At 46.1% G+C, this 19,305-nt stretch overlaps 2 protein-coding genes across 4 annotated transcripts in view; one reads left to right on the top strand and one right to left on the bottom strand.

Moving 5' to 3' along the window:
• GTPBP1 (GTP binding protein 1) overlaps nucleotides 1–11,334 on the top strand; it is a 30,043-nt gene extending 18,709 nt beyond the window's left edge. For 2 of the 3 annotated variants that reach the window (XM_053257375.1, XM_053257373.1), the window contains exons 6-13: nucleotides 309–423; nucleotides 1,940–2,084; nucleotides 2,211–2,393; nucleotides 3,646–3,781; nucleotides 4,888–5,066; nucleotides 6,144–6,344; nucleotides 9,322–9,363; nucleotides 9,873–11,334. In XM_053257375.1, the coding sequence (XP_053113350.1) occupies nucleotides 309–423; nucleotides 1,940–2,084; nucleotides 2,211–2,393; nucleotides 3,646–3,781; nucleotides 4,888–5,066; nucleotides 6,144–6,344; nucleotides 9,322–9,363; nucleotides 9,873–9,965 (1,094 nt within the window). In that variant the 3' untranslated portion in view covers nucleotides 9,966–11,334. The remainder of the gene's footprint in view (nucleotides 1–308; nucleotides 424–1,939; nucleotides 2,085–2,210; nucleotides 2,394–3,645; nucleotides 3,782–4,887; nucleotides 5,067–6,143; nucleotides 6,345–9,321; nucleotides 9,364–9,872) is intronic. The other variant, XM_053257374.1, reaches the window with a different exon arrangement.
• Nucleotides 11,335–12,041: 707 nt separating this feature from the next.
• SUN2 (Sad1 and UNC84 domain containing 2) overlaps nucleotides 12,042–19,305 on the bottom strand; it is a 41,842-nt gene continuing 34,578 nt past the window's right edge. The window contains exons 17-18 of the mRNA XM_053257372.1: nucleotides 18,147–18,239; nucleotides 12,042–16,743 (exon numbers count right to left, since the gene is read on the bottom strand). Of these exons, the coding sequence (XP_053113347.1) occupies nucleotides 16,621–16,743; nucleotides 18,147–18,239 (216 nt within the window). The 3' untranslated portion in view covers nucleotides 12,042–16,620. The remainder of the gene's footprint in view (nucleotides 16,744–18,146; nucleotides 18,240–19,305) is intronic.

Raw genomic sequence — 19,305 nt, 5'->3', positions numbered from 1 at the left:
GCGAATGGCCTCAGCGCATGCACCTTCTCTCAGTTTTTAAAGGCGCCTCTCTCTCGCCACACCCCCACCGTCTTTTATTACCTTTGGAAGCAAAGCCTCACCAGATTCCCCTTCACAGGTGCTCAAATTGGTCCGCGGACAAACCGGGTTCAGTCCAGTTCTATCCCAGACCAGACCCCTTTCGTTGGGGCCTGCAGTCAAATCGGTTGAGCCGACCCAGTTCGATTGCGGGCTGGTTCGGCACACCCCTACTGTTAACCAAAACGAAGGCAACATTGGCCGAATTCTGTTTGTTTTTACTCCTCAAGAAACTCTGAAGCTATTGCAGAGACTTCTGAAGTCCCCAGGATGCAGGAAGATCCCTGTCCTGGTCCAGAGCAAGGATGATGTCATTGTTACAGCCTCCAACTTCAGTTCTGAAAGGTAACAGAAATCCGGCGGTGGGTGGGGCTAGAATCTTGTTCAGGATCTTAGAACAAGTATGAAGGGCTTAGGCATACAGCTGTTCTGGGCTGACAATTCTTGGCTCTGTTCAGAGTATTGCCACTGTTGTATAAGGAAAGTGCAGGAGAAACGAACTAAATTTATGAGTCAGGCAGGATGGAATCTCTGTGGATTGGAGCTGTGCCCCCAGTCCTCTTGGGCTGGTTCAAGGTGTTAAAGACAGCTTATCTAGAACGTGGGTATTCTGGGTAAGAACACAAGAGCCCAGCTGCATCAGACCAAACATGCATCTGGTCCAGTGTCCTGTTTCCCACAGTGGCCAGTTGGATGCCTCTAGAAAGGCACAAACCGAGCATGAAGACAATATTGCCCTCCCACCGGTGTCCCCCAGCAAGTGCTATTCAGAGGTATACTGACTCTGAATGTTCAGGTTCCTTATGGCAATCATGGCTAATAACTGTTGATAGACTTATCCTCCGTGAACGGGATTCATATGTGGGTAAGAGATGCATGTACACTTGCAGGGGTGGAAGGAGAAGAGAGAATGTACTGGACTCATGGGCAGGACTGAGGTTGTGTGTTATTACCTCAGAATCTCTCTGTCTCAGGCATTTTGCTTTTCCTGCCTATGCATAGAAAATACCAACATCAGAATGAAGGGAGGCCAAGGGAAAGCTCTCTGTTGCTTTGAATCCATCTCTGGTGTCTGCAATGGATGCAAAGATGGAAGCAAGCAGAAGAGGAGAGGAATGGAAAGTGGTGGCTGGAAGCAGAAAAGGAGTGGGAGTTACAAGTGTGCAGGGGTGAGGTGGATGGCCTGGTAAGGAGTCTGCTCTGCTGCTGTTGCTTGGGACAAAAAAGAACCGTGTGTGTGTGTGTGTGTGTGTGTGTGTGTACACACACAGATCAGAGCTCAGTCATGCTGGGGGAATGGAGGAAACTAGGAAAGCAAACACTGGTATGAGGTTGGCAGGAAGCTCCATGTGGAGGTTGGGGGGGCGGGGCAGGTCTGGCCCCTTCTCGGAATATCCTATACAATCCTTGATGATGATTGGCATGCCAGCCTGACCATTCTCTTAACGTTCTGGTTACGTCTGCTCATGAGAGGAGGAAAAAAGCAGAATTGAAGGAGCTCAAATATGTAAATACAACATCAGATTTAAATACAGTAATATGGCCCTAGAGGAAACTAACCCATCAGCGTGGCTTTCCTGTTTATATTTGATACTTCTTGCTCTGTTGTCCCCAGGAAAAAGAACAAATAGAGAGGTCTATCCAGGAATCTAATCCAGGAATATAAGATTCCTTATTGAGCATCACAAGATGGCTGGGGTACAGAGCTGCTGGCTATAGGTTAGGGATACTGCAGCTAGGATTTCCCATAGAACGCTTCCATTCCAGCACAAACTCTGTCAAATTGGGCACCTGAGCTATCCCTCAAACTGTAAAATTGAGCTCTTGAAGAGTTGTAAATTTGTTCTCTTTTCCTCTTCAGGATGTGCCCAATATTCCAGATTTCCAATGTCACTGGTGAGAACCTGGAATTGCTTAAGATGTTCCTCAATCTTCTGTCTCCACGAACCAGTTACAGGGAAGAAGAGCCTGCAGAATTCCAGATAGATGACACTTATTCTGTTCCAGTAAGGAGGGTGGTGTTGGGAAGCAACATCTGTGCATTTAATGGGCTCAAGAAGGAGGGATGATAGCTGGATGCTTTTGTTGCTCTTCTAGTGAGAGTAACTCAGTTTTCCTTCTCCCTGTTGTAGGGTGTTGGGACAGTGGTGTCTGGAACGACCCTAAGAGGCCTGATCAAGTTGAATGACACCTTGCTCCTGGGTCCAGATCCACTGGGTAACTTCTTACCCATTGCTGTGAAGTCCATTCATCGCAAACGCATGCCAGTCAAAGAGGTGCGAGGAGGCCAAACCGCCTCCTTTGCTCTGAAAAAGGTGAGGTTTAATAGTATGGGCACTTGTATAGAGAAGCTGATCTTATGGTAGCAAACATGAATAGTCTCCTTTGCTGAGCAAGGTCTACCCTGGTTTCCATTTGGATGGGTAACTGCATGTGACCACTGTCTGCTGTAAGATCTTCTCCTCGGGAGATGTTGCTGTAGTGCGGTGGTAGAGCAGGTCCCAGATTCACTCTCTGGAATCTCCAAGAAGGGCTGGGAGACACTTCTGCCTGAAAACTTGGAGAAGCTGCCTGCCAGTCGACGTGGACAATACTCAGCTGGATGGGCCAAGGGACTGACTTGGTAGAAGGCAGCTTCCTATATCTGTGTTTAGCCTTGCTTTTCCTTCGCAGTTATGGAGTGTCCAAGTGGGTGTTTCATTGCCTTTCTACTTGTTCAGTAACTGAAATGCATATTGCTTGAGACACGGATAGCCAGATTTTGTACTCGGCGTGTCATGTTGAATATGCTGGAAGTAAACTGGAAAGCTACACTGTAAGAATAAAGCCAGTGGCAAGCCACTTGTTTGAAAGTGAAAAATTTAGATATATTTTTTCCTACCGTGGAGGGGAGGGTATTTCTGAGCAGGTTGGACCTTTTACTTCCTCCAGTCGGCAGGGCTATGCAAAGCACTTGCCTACCTCTTCATAGGAAGCTGCCATATATTGAGTCAGACCATAGGTCCATCTAGCTCAGTATTGTCTACACCAGGGATTCTCAGCGTTGGGTCCCCAGATGTTATTGGACTTCAACTCCCATAATTCCCAACCAAAGACCACTGGGGCTGGGGATTATGGGAGTAGAAGTCCAATAACATCTGGGGACCCAATGTTGAGAATCCCTGGTCTACACAGACTGGTAGCGGATTTTCCAAGGCTGCAGGCAGGAATCTCTTTCAGCCCTATCTTGGAGATGCCAGGGAGGGAACCTGGAAGCTACTGCTCTTCCCAGAGCGGCTCTATCCCCTGAGGGGAATATCTTGCAGTGCTCACACATCAAGTCTCCCATTCATATGCAACTGGGGCAGATCCTGCTTAGCTAAGGGGACAAGTCATGCTTGCTACCACAAGACCTTCATGTGGGAGCAAACCCAAATGGGACTTCTCACTCCATTCCATGATGGCTAGAAACTTTTTCCTGTACACCTCAGGCTATAAATGCTGTGGAAACTTGATTTTAAAATAATTCAGTGAATTGATTCCTAAACTTCACTTTAAGTTGTTCTCTCCGTATTCAACTTTTCCTAGATCAAACGCTCCTCTATCCGGAAAGGCATGGTGATGGTGTCTCCTCGGCTAAATCCTCAGGCTTCTTGGGAATTTGAAGCAGAAATTTTGGTACTGCATCATCCAACCACCATCAGTCCACGTTATCAGGCAATGGGTATGTGCCCAGAGACAGAATTTTGGGGCAGTCTGCAAATGTGATAGATAGATGTTTCCTCTGTTCACTTGTCAACATTAGCTTTGGCCTTGGAATATTGAACAAACATGTGATTGCTACCCTCTCTGGGATATAGAGCAGAGCTGCTGTTCTTGGTTCATAATTTTCCATGGACGATCTGAATGAGAAGGCAATATGTAGAGCAGTGTTTGGGAAGTGGAAGAAGGCTTTGTCTGTGTTCTATCTGAGAAGTCATGTGATCTATTACATTCAAATCCAAATTCATCTGTATGTTGAGTGAATAGCTAAGGGCCTCAGTAGCCTGTCTTGTAAACTGTTAGGAGGCTGGCGAAGAACTGTGACCAGTTCCACCCATTGAATCACAATGTAAATACAGTCATCCCTTGCCAACCACAAGGGCTCCGTTCCTAGAAAACCTCTCAGTTGGCAAATTCGTGGTGGGAGAACCATTGAAAGCAATGGCAAACAGGGTTAGGGGAATCATGGTCACACAAAAACTGGGGGGAAAGTAGAAAATATCACCTGCTGACCCCCGAAATCCCCCCCAAACCCTGTTGGGGGGTCTTTAAGGGGTAGGGAGGGTGCCCTTACCTTCCCTGCTGCTTTTCCCCTGCCGGCACTCTCCACAAAACCACTGGTACTGGAAGGAGTTGACGCGCATGCATGCTGTTGACTGCTTGCGGTATGACACTTACCAGGGCTGCAGGGAGGTATGCTGCGGTTTTGGGAAGAGTGGGCTCGAACGCCAGACTGCTGAATCGGTTTGGCACTCCATAAAAGGAGTGCTGAACTGGTTAGTGCACTTCCCTAGTGGAGAGATCCTCAAACTCCAGATTGTTGCTGCTTTAAGGTGTTAAAATAGGACTTGATCAGGGAGGGCACTAGATGGTGCAGGTTGATATGCTTTGCTCTCGCCAGCAGTCTGCTTCTCTTCTGCAGCATTAATGTGCATGATAGAAATAAGTTAGTCTTGTGTTGTGAATGAAAAGCCTTTATGTGTAGCATTGCAGTCACTGCTAGAGGCAAGTAAGTGTGTTCAGTGACTCGCCTTTTGAGAGCCTATGAGACTCTCTCTTCCTCCACAGTGCATTGTGGCAGCATCCGCCAGACAGCCACTATCCTCAGCATGGACAAAGACTGTCTACGCACAGGAGATAAGGCCACAGTTCACTTCCGTTTCATCAAGACTCCAGAGTACTTGCACATAGACCAGCGGCTGGTCTTCCGTGAAGGACGCACCAAAGCTGTGGGTACAATCACAAAGGTGAAAAAGTTTTTGTGATATGTATTATTTCTTTGAATTTATTTATTTAATGCAGTTGTACATTGCCTAGTACAAAAGTCTCAAGGTGATTAGCAAACAAAAGTAGCCAAAATATTTAAAACAAAGATCAAAGCATATACAGAATTCCTTTAAAAAACATTTAAATTAATGAGACAGTAAACATGCAAATAAAAGCCTGACTGAATCAGTGTGTCTAGCTGTTCTCACATGGCACATGACGAGGCCTGGGTTCTTAAAGGGTGAGGCAGGCCTGAGCGCAGCATAGTGAGGAGTTGGAAAAACCAGCAGAGGCTCCGTTCTGGCTCCTCTTTCCCATTTTGTGCCTGTCCTTTTGGTTAATGCCCATTCCTCGCTTCCAATTCTTGAAAGAAGGGTTGTGTGGTGCTAGATGGCGCTTAGGGATGATAGGGCAGTACCCCAGGGCTTTCTGGGATCTTCATACTGCCTTTGGAATTTGCAGTGTGGGACTTGACAGTGTGTCATAAGCCCAGGTCCACTGTCGTCATCCTCGCCCACCCCCTGCCCCGCCGTGTCTAGCATAAGAGTGAGAGTTGCCAGCCAGTTAACAAAGCTAATCCCCGGCACTTGCAAGGAGGCAGCAGTAAAGGGTGGGCAAATCTATTTTTGCTGCTCTCTTCCCCTTGCCTTCTCACCTTGTCCTCGTCCTTTCTCCCACAGCATTGGAGGCCATCCATATTATACTGACTCTGCTTGCCACTGGCTCCAAGCAGCCAGGACTTATTAAAATTAGCAGCCCATGATCCCCGGCAATAGGCCACTCCCAATTCTGGTTCTGTCTTCTCCACAGAACAGCGTTTTTTGATATCGCTCTAACTCCTTTAGGTTTTCTTACCTCTCCAGTTTTGTTGTTCTTTATTCATCCTTGAGCTTTCCTTTGAGTGTTGGTCAGGGTGGGAAGGGAATCTGTCTCTATTTAAAAACTAATCAAACTCCCCCCTGCCCCGCTTCTCCTTCACTTCCTTGCTTAGTCAACTCAGTGCTGCTTAAAATCCAGCAGTTCAGTCTTACTGTCCTTCATTTCTTTCTAACTGGCAGTTACTCCAGACCACAAACAACTCTCCAATGAACTCCAAGCCCCAGCAAATCAAGATGCAGTCAACAAAAAAAGGACCCCTGACGAAGCGAGAGGAGGGGGGAGCCCAGGCTGGCATGACAGCAGGGAGTCCCACCGTGGCAGATGAAGCCGTTTCGGCGGGAGCAGCCCCCACAACTCCTTCCAGCACCCAACAACTGCAGGTACACAAAATGAGCTGTGCAGTCTCTCCATCCTTTTCCTTACAGGTGTCGGTTGTGGCCCATCCGAGAGATCCTTAATTTCTCGTGAAGGGATTCAGGCCTTTTCTCAGTCCTGTGTGGGATAGTCATGTATGGTTCTCTGTGAAACAGCACTAAGTGTGGCATCCAGGACTTGTTCCTGCTTTTTCAGTTATGGGCTGATACGGGAATCGTGTATAAGTAACAAAAAATATGGAAATGCTTGCTGGGAATTAGCTTATGATCAAGTGTTTTGATTCCTTGCTATTTTTCTCAAAATCAAATGCATCTGGTATGAGGTGTTCAGCTGAACAAGGGTGGCATCTTTTGTCTGGCTCTGATCAGAAAATTGGTGTTCGCACACGAACCAGGCCCACAAATTTTGGCCATCGGTAGCATCTCAGGGGGATGAATGCTCAAAGTGAATTTTGGCTATTTCCCCCCCAGAGATGGAAAATAGGTGATATCATTGTTGTACTTAGAGATTTCTGAGTATTGTCCCTTCTTTATTCTCCCCCACCCGCCGCCCCCTCACTCCGCCCTGCACAACTAGGGTAAAAATGCAGTTATTTTTGCACAGAGGTAAAGGTTAGGGCAGTTTTAGGGTCATGGTTAAGGTACGTAAAGTAAAGTTGTGCCGTTGACTCCTGGCAACCACAGAGCCCTGTGGTTGTCTTTGGTAGAATACAGGAGGGGTTTACCATTGCCATCTCCCGCGCAGTGTGAGAGGATGCCTTTCAGCACCTTCCTATCTCGCTGCTGCCCGATATAGGTGTTTCCCATAGTCTGGGAAACATACCAGTGGGGATTTGGACCAGCAGCCTCTTGCTCCCTAGGCAAGTTACTTCTCCGCTGTGCCATTAGGTGGCTATGGTTAGGGTAACCATGGAGTAATGTTCTCCACATTCCTGCCAATTTTGATTTTCGTTTTTCCAACAACATCGATACAATTTTGTAGTGCTTTTGTTTAAAACTCCTGAAAGCTTTTAAAACACCACTGCAGATTTGGCCACTGCAGGCCCAGTGTTCAGGACCGTAAAAGCATAACACGATATAAACCCTGGAAGGGTTGCAATTCTGTCACTTCTCTTCCATCTCTAAGGGTGTCGCCCTTGTCAGAAATCACAGTGAGCATTTGTCCCCCCCCGATAGTACCAACCACCCTGGTTGGCTCCTGTACTGTTCTGACTTCTAGAGCATAATACAGGAGATGTAAATATTGTTTTTCCATTTAAACAATAGTCGGAAGCATTTAAATAAAAGGCCTGATCTCTCTCCCTCTGCTTGGGAAGTGCCTCTGTAATGTTGGTGGTTTAGCAGCAGCCTCTAAGTTTTCCACTGTGTCCTGCCAGTTTCTTCCTAGGACACAGGAACTTATTTTCCAAATGTAAATGTTCAACCATTTAATGAAATTACTTAATGGTTAAATGTTTAAAATATTTAGTGTGTTGCATCTTTGCCTCAAGATGTGGTGACAGCCAACAACCTGGATGGTTTTAAGAGGAGTCTAGATAGATTAATGGAGGAGAGGTCAATCAACGGCTACTCGTCAGAGGGCTATAGGCCACTTCCAGCCTCAAAGGCAGGATGCCTCTGGATACCAGTTGCGGGGGAGTAATAGGAGAGAGGGCATGCCCTCATCTCTTGCCTGTGGGCTTCTCAGAGGCATCTGGTGGGCCACTGTGTGAAACAGGATGCTGGACTAGATGGGCCTTGGGCCTGATCCAGCAGGGCTGTTGTTAATGTTCTTATCCTTACTTCAAACTTGGATGTAGTTGCACAAGTATTGTTCACTATATGAGCCCTGCTGCTTTTTGCAGTTGGTTGATTGGGCCCTGCTCTGTGTGCCTTCCACTATCTGAAGTAAGCATGTCTGCAGGAAGGAGTACAGTCATGTTTGTGATAGCTCCAAGGCCATGGAATGACCTCCCATCTGAGTTTGAGATGTCCTGGCCTTCTGAAGGAAGTCTAAAAATCATAAATGTTCCTGAGGACATTTGGCTGCTGAACAATTAAGTGAAGAACTTGCTCCTGCTGTCAACCTTATGAGTGTGTGTGCATGTGCACACACACGCACATATTCACTGAACTTAATGTCCCACATTTGTGTACCAAACTACATCAAGGCCGTTTATAGCCTTAAAATATATCTACTAAAAATAGAAAACATAACTGGCAAACACAAAGTAGCAATAATAATTGTAGTACAATCTGTGGCAAGAGACCTCAGTTACCAGAACAACAGTTCACAGGGCCCCAAATGCCCTCTGAAATATAATAGCCCGGAATTTGCCAGCAGAAATCACATTTTCTGGGATTTTAAATCTGTGGTGGTCTGTCTGTCATGTTGTTGCTGCAAGGTGCATCATGATATCATATCATTATGATATTGCTGCAAGGTACATCAGACTCTGGTGAGGACTTGCCATTACTGCATTTAACATAAATGTGTTAAATACGATAATGGGAAGTTTCAGCTGGGACAGTTAAAAACCTTGACCACGGCAGCAAGGGCATGCTCTTTAATGCGAACACTTTGAAAGGTGCTCTGTGGATGGGATTGAGATGATTATCACTACTCTTTTTTTTTAATCCTGTCCTTGTCCCAAAGAGTTGGCATCTTACATGGCTCTGAACTGCTCCCCTGCTGTATCCCTTGATGTTAGATGGCTTGTCTGTCCTGTTACTTTCTCTCTTTGTCCCCTTTGCTGCCACCAACTTGCTGCTAGGGAGCTGTCCTGGGTTCTCAGGCTCTGTGTGTGACTCTGGTGTTCCATCTCCTCTTATGTGCTCCTCTTAAAGCGTTTTAAAGAGTAAAGTGTTTTTAAAGAGTAAAAACACTCCTCTTAAGTGTTTCAAGGGACTGCTCCCCTGTCTGCCAGTCTTTGCCCAGAACCTTGGGTGTTTGCTGTTGTGTTCTGATCACTTATGCTTCTTTCCTCCTGATGCTTGCCTTCAGCCTGCACTGGATGAAGAGCCTCCCAACCGGGAGGGCAATAAGGTATTTCTGCATCCTCTGCTACTTTCCCTTGTCTGCCTTGGGGAGCAAAGTTCACACTATCGAGACTCCTCCTTCCCCTTGAACAATCTTGCAGTGCGATCTTGTCCTTGTTTACTCAGAAATCCGTCCCACTGAGCTCAGTGGGGCTTACTCCCTAGGATGAGTGTTGAGATTGCAGCCACAGTTGTTTGCTCTGCTGAACATTGTTTGAACTCGTTTACTTCAGAAGGTATCCTGACCCATTTCAGAGTGGTGGATAGACCTGCAGGATATAGGCCTGTTCAGTTTCTTTCTATCTGTTCACACATTCGTAACCAGTGGACCACATTTTGCCTTGCCAATACCCTTTTCCTTCCTTCCCATGGAGCTGTCTTTACTTCTGACCTCATGCATTCTTTCTGATTATGCTGTCTACCCAAGCTCCTCCTTGTTCAGCTTGCGGCCTAGATACTGTCCTGTGTTTCTTCCCACCCCTTACCTGTTCTTTCTTTTTTGTCCTTTCTCACCAGGCAAAGGCTGGAGGAGGAGGCAGGCGACGTGGAGGCCAACGCCATAAAGTGAAGTCTCAGGGAGCTATTTTGACTCCTGCGGGTGGCTGCTGAACACCTTTTTATTCACGAAGGAATTCATCCCTCCCCACCGTTTCTTAAAATCCAAAAAACCCAGAGCAGCATAACCAAAATCCATCCCAGCCGGTCTGCTGCCTTGGGCTTGCTTTCCCCTCTCATGGAGGGGGAGTGACTGGGAACGAGGGGTTTGCAACTTAAGCTAGCCAAGGCGACAAAAGCACACATGGGACTGACCAGCTGCTGCCACCTCCCTCTGCCCCCAAACATTTTGTACATCGTGAGCTCTTGGTCATGGTTTGTATTAGTTTTTATATGGGTGTGTGTGTGTGTGTGTATGAGGCATTGGGAGAATACAGATATACAGAATAAGGCGCCTGCCTCCTGTCCCCCACCCCCCATCCTTTTTTTAACTTACCCTGTGTCTGTGATCAATCCCAGGCCTTGGAGAGTAAGAATGTGCAAGTTGCTTGGGAAGAGGCAGCCCTTCCTCCCCTCTGGCAGGTGGTGCCAAATCAGTGCTAGGCCTTCCCTCTTGTCGTGGAGCAGTGATTGCAGTGGCTGTTTAGCATGAAGGGAACCCGGGCCTCCAACCAGCAGCTCCCCAAAGGATGGATTCCCATTAGATCTTGTATCACTCATAGACTTGCTTAAGAAGCTGGTGGTGGTGGTAGCCACAAAAGCACTCTTTGCTCCTTCCTGAAGGTAAGGCAGGTGGATGTGGGAACTTCAGTTTGAGGCAGGAGAGTTTATTTCAAACCCTTCTTGTTGGTTCTTGTTGTTAAGAGCTGATAGCTTATAGAGCCAGTCGCAGGTGCCCCCATGTTCTGGTTTTGGGAACCAGCAACATGGCATTCAAATTGGGGTGGGGAGGTGGAAGGAGCTGGCATTTTCTTGTTCTGCTTCATCCCCAAGGTTTCTAGACCCTTGATGGCCAGAGCAGAGATCAGACACTGTTTATGGTGTCTGCTCCTGCCTGCGCATACATGCAATGCAAGAATGTGATGCTCTTTTCACATGAATGCTCTCTGCCGCTTCCCTCATCACCAGCCTTTTCTCCACATCTTAACTGTGGCATGATGGTAATGGGGACTTGGGGCTGTCTCTTCAAAAACAGGCAGGAGTTAACTGGAACCAGCATTGAGCTGGACTTTCAAATTAGGACACATGGTTGGATTTTATAATTTTGATAGAAGACATTTGCAGCTTCTTTTCAAGATAATCATTCTGAATTGATGTGCTATTTTTAAACCAACATCATGGGTTTTATTAAAAAAAAAAAACCAGTTCTCTGGTTTGTAATGTTTTATCTCCCCCACCCCATGTTGCTGTCTCAAACTTTCTTCACCTTAACCATGTTTTGAGTAATTGAGTTCCTTGGAAATTAAAAGAGCATTGGGGAACAGTAGGTGTCTCTCTTTCTGCCTGAATTCTGTTTTAGGAAGCTTTGGTATTAATGGCACCCTCAGAGGAGGAGCAGGGTGTGAAGTGTGGCTAAAGCAAGATGGTGGCCTGCTCCACTTGGTGCCTTTTGGCCCTGGGTGGCATCAACTTGTGCATCAGTCTCATTGCCATCTGCTTTCAAGAGAAGCAGGGACCTCTGTGTGGTGTCTCCATCTCATACCTCGGAAAGAGGGATGGGCAGTACTGAAGACTTTCTGTTTTTAAGTCGCACAGTGCTGTGTTCCACGTTGTGACCAGCATTAAAGACTACTGAGGCTGGCATGATGTAAAAAAATAAAATGAAATTTTAAAAAAGTTCAAAGTTTAAAAAGAGAGGGTTTGTTTTCACTTGCATTTACCTTGTATAAAGCCAATGGAGCAATGAGTACATTGTAACCCACTCCTTTCAAAACATAAGGTTAGATGTTCAACTTTTGTGAACAAAACTGGTGCTTCTCCAATAAAGCAGCATCTAGGGAGTAAAAGTAAACCTCTTGGAGAGAGAGAGGGAAGCTTGTTAAACACCATGATGCATGATGCATTGCATGACAACGAATCCTGTACTATGACAGTGAAAGGGCTTTCAGTGTAATCTTCTACAGTAGAATTTCCTTTATTCCTGGCTGACACTAGTGCAAAAAAGGTCCCTCCCCATCAATGCACACTCTCTGACTTTTTTGAAATTTTATTATCTTGGGTTTCTTTTGCATAGGCATAGATTACAATCTGTAGATATAAAACAATGAACAAAACAGTGCAGCATTTGCAATAGGCTACAGAGTTAGATACAAATCGGTCTCTTGCATTGGAGATAACTGCTTTCATAGGAGAAGCACAAAATGAGGCCATAAGGAATAAAAAAGAGAAGCCGTGCTTTGGAAGGTGCTTTATAGTTGTTGTTACTACCCTGTAAAGCTCACCTATGTATATAAGCATTCAAGATGATGTGTGTTGCTTTTGCAGGTGGTAAGTGGTGTTACTTTTGAGCTGACAGTCTGTATGACTGGTCATGTCCAAACAACTTAGCCTGTGAATGGCAGCTGCTGCAGCCAGGTTGCTGACGCAGGCGAGAAATTTGCATGGTTGCTGTTAAGCCAATGGGTATATGAATCACCTCTTCTATTGCTTAGAAGAAGCAACATCTTAAAAGGTTCCCAAAAGGGCTACAAGTAGGAATACTGTCTAGAAAATTATCATGATCCTCCAATCCATATTTGCAGGGGAGTTGCAGTTGCAGAGGAATAACAGCAAGAGGGAGGGCATGCCCTCAACTCCTGCCTGTAGGCTTCCAGCGGCATCTGGTGGGCCACTGTGTGAAACAGGATGCTGGACTAGATGGGCCTTTGGCCTGATCCAGCAGAGCTGTTCTTATATTTAAGATCACGGAATACTGATTGGTTATACCTGATTTGCCCTTTTGCATTTACTCAGACTGGTTAAGATGAGGTTAAACTGACTCCTTTCAGTGTATGTGATGGAGCAAATATTTCTGTTTTAAGTAAATAGTTATGGGATTATGATTGGGTAGTCACAGCAGGTTCATTAACCTTTAATTCTAAAAACATAGTCTCGTATATGCACCCTTACAGGCTTCTCAGCTTTCCTCCAAGCACAATCAGCCATTTGTGTCTCCTTTTTAAGTATACATGAAGTTAAAGATCAGTGTTTACCATTCCTCCACCTCTTGAAGAATACAAATGAGTGTAAGCTGTGTATCGAAAGCTTAGCTTTTTCTTCAACATACATCCATGTATTTCAAAACGCCCTCTCCCACCCTCATATCTAAAAACAGACATCAGCGCATAACCACCGTGCAAAACGTCTGCACAAGCAGTACCTGCTCTATAGCAAAGTGTGGGCCAATACAGGCCTTGGGCCTGCCTAGAGTTGCTCAGAAGAGCAATGGGGCAAGCTGTGAGCCGGTTCCCTGTTCTCAGAGGGGAAGTGCGCTTAGAAGCAAATGCAAGCCTGACACTATTTGAGAACTGCAACTGTGCTACTTTTGCATGTCAGATGATCTGCTTTCATCATACAGAAAAGTAATGTTGGAACTGCCCGTCTGTTGAATGTAAAGTTGTGAAAATGCTCAGCAAGGAATTTGCTGTAGGCTAGAGAACATAGCATCATGGGGAAACAGGCTGCCTTCAATCAAGCAGATAATCTGCTGTGACCCTGAAATCTTGACAAGAATACAGGAACAAGTTACTAGCTACTCATTCCCTCGCCTGGGTTCTGCCTAGTTCTCCACCACTTTAAAATGACAACCATCAGCTGTGAAAACATGGAGGGAAATAAAGTTGTGGTGGCCCAGCATGCACTTGCACTCCCCCCTCCCCAGCTACAGAAGCACTTGGCTGTATCTCTAGCTGTACATCATACTTCAGTTTACAGAACCTATTAATATTAACCGAGCCTATAGCTATTCCTGCTAAACTCTGTTGGATGGGGCTTACATGGGATAGGTTTCCCCACTAACTAAGCGCTTCCCAGGCATTTTGCTACTGCATTATGTTGCCAGAGTTCTTAAACCTCATGCCCTAACACTGAAGTGGTGTGGTCCACATAATACTGTCACTTTCCGATTTGATAGATATACTGTCACTTTTGAGGGCTGTGTGTGGTCTCTTGTAGTCAGTTGTAGCTACCTGCCCCGCCCCACCCCACGGATAGTACATGCAACTAACAACATATCCATCACAGTGTCCTTAGAATGTGTAGCAGTCCCTTGTGCTTGGAGTGGCAGACGAGTGTCACTGGGTCTGGAAACACTGCTGAGAAGTAAGAGGGAGAAGACACTGCTCCTACCCTCCAAGAGCAGATGCAGGTTTATCTGCCTGAGGCAGGGCAGTGGGGAGAGCTGTTCCTCCTTTGGCTTTGACTTTTCCCTCCACTCCACTGGGCAAGCTTCTGAGTTCTTAACCTTTTTGCTGGTGCCCTGCATCTTTATCTGTTTAACAAAATGAAACATTTAAAGCACCTTTTTTTAAAAAAAGGGCAATCTATTGTGTGCCTGTGTCTATTTTAAAGACGGAGTGGGGTGGAAATGGCTTCAGGACTACCACAAAGGCCAGCCTCTAGAAGCAGGGAAAACTGGTTGCTCTTGAACTCAATTCAGGTATGCCTGTCAAAAGGGACAAGAACCATAGCCAGCTCAATGATATGTGACCAGTGTTTCCCAACCTAGAGGCCTCCAGATGTTGCTGAACTACAACTCCCATCATCCCCAACCACAATAAATCATAGGTGGGGCTGATGGTTCAGCAACATCTAGAGGTCCAAGTTAAGGGCCACTGCCTTAAACAAAGGCACTATTTTATGAGGTAGCCCTGGCTCAACCGAGCTTTTGCACTGGGTGGATACTGGGGATCATTTATAAAAAGGTAACAGTGTAAAATGTTGGAAAACTGATCATCTGTTGTAGTGAGACTTTGAGCACAGATTTTCCTATATGTCTAGGTGAGACCAGTCTAAACCTACAACAGAGTGAGGCTGTAGAGTAGGCTGCACCACTTCAGACACCATTACCCATTTAAAAACAAGCACAGAAAGCATTCTAGCCCATCCTGCTTTATTTTCCTACTTGCAAGGAGAAGCTTATTCCGGTTCAGGGGAACATGCAAAACTACAATTCCCACACCTGTCTCCTGAAGTGGTAGATGCCAAGTCTCTTATCTCAGCCTGATTCCCACCTCGTTCTGCTGCATGTGTGGATCAGGTACACAAGTATGGAAAAGTTCTTGCCACATGGCAGGCTAGTACTGATGGAGAACTTATCAAACTAGTCCATCTGCACCATGGCACGTTATCAGTGGTTATCGGTATGGACCCTGTGTCCATCTAAAGCAAGGGTCCCAAGGGCTGAACCAGCCTGCCCACGCTTTATTCGGCTAGTGGAAATGGTTAATGGTTCTGCCCTCAACTACTTCCTAGCCAAATGTCTTAGAAAACAGATATGTCATATACAAGCCAAATCAGTATCCAACCTTCTTTGAGCATCTGAAGCCATTTGTATTGCAGCAGCTTATGAGTTAAAATGTGTAGTTCAAGAGCAAGGGTGGAAGAATAAAAAGGCAGAGTTTAATTTGAGCCAAGGCTCAGCCAGGTTTAGACCTAGAACCCCTACCCCGCTTTTAAATTTCAGGACTCAGCTGTAGAATGAGGCACATGAGTGCCTCTGAGATGATACAGAGTAGCTTTCCCTCACCATACAGTTTTAATGATGAGCCCTCACCCCTCTGGAACATGCTCCCCCACCCCCCCGTGGACATGAGGGGATGATTTTCCTTGGAGTATGGCTTTTAATATCTAGTTTTTAATCTGGTTTTGTATTATATGTGTTTGATTTTAATGTAAACTATCCTTAGCCGCTTTAGGAAAGGCAGTGTATAAATTAAATAAATAAAATTAGACATAATCATTTCCATGTCAGTGTTAGGCCCATGAGTCTTTTAAACCCAAGCAAAGAAAATTGAGTACAGCAGAATGGAAATGAGTTTGGACAGCAGGCCACACAATGACAAGTTCACTTTTCCATTCTCCATCCTTAGTGGGGGTAAAATTCTCCTTCCCATCCCTCAGGCCAGCAGCCTTCAGTTTTCAAATACTTCCATGACTCCTGTAAATAAAATGTCTCTCTCCCACTCCAAGATGCTTGTTCCTACTATACAGCACTTTGGGCCCCTGCTACAGTCAACTCCAAGCCAGCTTATAGATTTGCCGGGGGGGCGGGGGGGGCGATCCAGCAAACTCTCCAAAACCGAAGAAAGGGAGAGCAACAGCACAAAAGCCACCTACAGTCCTCATGTAAAGCAGATTTCATAAATATATTAACCCAACCCTCCCATAAAGTTCTGATAGTTACATATACACCACTAGAATATAACACAGTGCTCTAAAGGAACGCTTAGAAACCATTTTGGGGGGGCGAGGGGGAGGGTGTCAGGGGAGGGAAATATGAAGTACATAGCTTTAAAAAACAACAACCAACTTTTAAGAAGCGGCGGAGTATAAAACACCAAACCGAGAAGCCCTCTTTCCCTCTCTGCACACGGAAAGGGTTTTCAGGAGCGAGCAGACTGGCCCGGGTGACTGTTGAGTCCTCGCACTCCCCATCTATGAGCAACGTAGCCAAAGTGTGTTGTCCAAGCCAAGGGGCTTGCCTTTCTGGCACTGCCTTCTCTCTGCTTGTGTCTCTCCGAGGCGCAGAACTTGAGGTAGTCAGCTAGCAAGACTGTGGCACCGGGAAGGGTTAGGAGACGGGTTCCCCGTGCACACGGAAGCGATAGATACAGGTGTACTCCGGGTGGCCCCAGTTGCTGAGAACTCTGAGTTCAACCAGTTGGAAGGCTGCACTCTTGTCTTCATCCTGAAGCTGGGGAGGGGAGAGGAAAGGGAAAGGTGAAGAGTATATCTGAGCAGGAGCCAGAGAGTTTTAGAAGTCGAAGAGATCTTGGAGGTCCTTCTAGCCCAGAGATAGGCAAACTTGTAGTTCAACAACAGCTGGAGGGACAAGTTTGCCCACCTCTGTTCTAGCCGAATCCCCTGCAAGAAACTGCTACAGCACCCTCAGCAAATGGCTATCTAGCCTCTGCTTCAAAACCTGAAGGAAGGGAACCCGCCACCATGCAAGGCAGACATTTCCATTGTCAAAAACAGCTCTTACAGTTAGGAAATTCATCCCAATGTCTAGCCTAAATCTGCTACCTTGAGATATCAATCCATTGGTTCTAGTCCTGCCTTCAGGAGCAACACAGAACAAGACCATTCCTCCTCCTCTGTCAGCCCTTCAAATATCTGAAGATGGTGATTCTATCTCCCCCTCAGTCTTTTCTTCTCAAGACTAAGTTCCCCCAACACACCCAGCTCCTTCAGCCATTCCTCACAAGGCTTGGTTTCCAGACCCTTCACTACCGTTGCTGCCCTTCTCTGAACCCATTCCAGTTTATCAACGTCCTGAAAAATGGGGTGCCTAGAACTGGGGACACACATTCCCAGCGAGGTATGACCAGCACAGAATAGAGTGGATTGACTATTTCTCATTAGCTGGATGCTCTGCCTCTGTCAACACAGAAAGAGACTCCTTAGTCCACTTCTTTATCCTGTGGTGGCACAAAGAAAATCGGACGACACAGAGTGAAAGTGTTGCTCCTTCTTCAGCCTAGTAGGGCAGGGGGTCTGGTTTGCACTTAAGGCTGGCTGGAGAGGGAGAACACTGCATCACCTCTGCCCAGCTAGAAGTAGGAAGAAGGTTGCACTAGGCATCAAACTACATGTGATGCTAAACATGCACATTTATGCCTCCGCTTCGTAACAAAGCCAATATAGCTACTATGGGATGGGGATGGGATATTGAAATGAGAAAAAAAAATACTCAAAACAGTCCCACTGAAACTAATGTCAATAGGACTACTTTGAGTAATTTGCTTCATGTCAGTCTTTTTTTTTTTACTGAGCGTGGTGAGGTGTGTACATGCTGCATTTTCTTCCACAACTGCCGACAAGTTTTTTTGAGCCAGGTCTGCTGGCCTTATCTTAAAGCAGGACTGGCCAACTTGTGGTGCTCCTGCTGTGGCTGGACTACAACTCCCGTCATCCCCAGCTGTAACATACTGAGGATGATGGGAGTTGTAGTCCAAAGGCCGCTGGAGAGCCTCTGGTTGACCACCCTGCCTTAAAGGCTAGAGAGCTCAGAATGTCATCTCTCTGGTACAGCCCTTCCTCAGCGGTTCTTTGGATTCTCCCAACCTCACCCCCGTTCCTTGCCCTCTTTCCTACCTGCAAGTGGAACGTTTGGATGGGATCTCCATCCTGTTCATATGTAAATTGCCCAAGGAGGATGCCCTCTTGCTGCCCTTCTTCAGTTAAACCCTGAGGAAATAAATCAAGGTTGGGGAAAGGGAGGGTGTGAAGGGAGAGAGAGAGGAGGGGAGGGCCATGGGGAGAACAAGGCAATCGCAGAGTCAGAGGGGGTGAGGGACACGAGTACAGTTAAATGCCACTCTTGTAGCTGCATGCCAAAATTAAACACACAGGGCAAGTGAGGGGTGAGGGACACATAGGAGCAGCAGGGGGAGAAGAAGTCTGAATAGTTATGAACACTTAAACCCCCTTCCTCTTTTTTCAAAGACCAATCCAGTTTGGGAATTTCACAGGGCATTGTTTATGCTACAGATTTACTGTTATAGCAGTAATTCCCTCTCTTTGGGGAATTATGACTCTCAGAGAGGCTAGGTGTCAGAGTTTTCAAACTACACTTCCCAGGATTCTTTGGGGGAAGTCATGATTGTTAATGATAAAATAGATGCAAGTCTGTATTGTGGTCAAGCCCACAGCATTAGCTCTCAAGTGTCCTGCCATTAATTACACCATTGTTCCTACCATCCTAATATTCTCCCCTCTTTTTATACAAACTGTCCCTCTGTCATTCGTTTCTATGGCAAGCATCCTTTCCCACCCTAAAAATGGCTCTATCAAGTGTGGAATTCCTTTTACCCAAGCCTTGAAGTATCTTACACATCCGTATTTACACTGCACACACCAATAAAGCTCTTAGCTTTCATTTTAAAGAGAAAAAGCAAATTTCCTCCACAACTATAAAGGGCAAGGAAATAGGTCAGCAGTAATTGCTGTCCTGAAATTTTAAAAAGATCAGATTGGGAGGGGTTCCAGTACTCAAGACTGAAACTTCTTTGGCCTGTTCCAAACCACCCTCTGTACTCTGAATCACTCTCCCAATACGCATCTCCTCGCCTTCTTGCTCTCTACCACCCAAATCTTTACATACTTTTGTTCTAGTCACCATTTATGTAAAATCTGCATCCATGGCAAGGGCAACATCTGGACTGCAGTGAAATCAGTGGCTGACCCCTGCTAACTGAGCAAAGAGGCATCTTTTAAAAGTGGTGATTCTCTTTGTTTAGCAGGGGGAGAGCAA

The sequence above is a fragment of the Hemicordylus capensis genome, chromosome 5, assembly GCF_027244095.1.
Source record: "Hemicordylus capensis ecotype Gifberg chromosome 5, rHemCap1.1.pri, whole genome shotgun sequence".
NCBI classification, from domain to species: domain Eukaryota; kingdom Metazoa; phylum Chordata; class Lepidosauria; order Squamata; family Cordylidae; genus Hemicordylus; species Hemicordylus capensis.
Note: the sequence above shows the minus strand (reverse complement) of the source record. Positions and strands in the feature narration are given on the sequence as shown.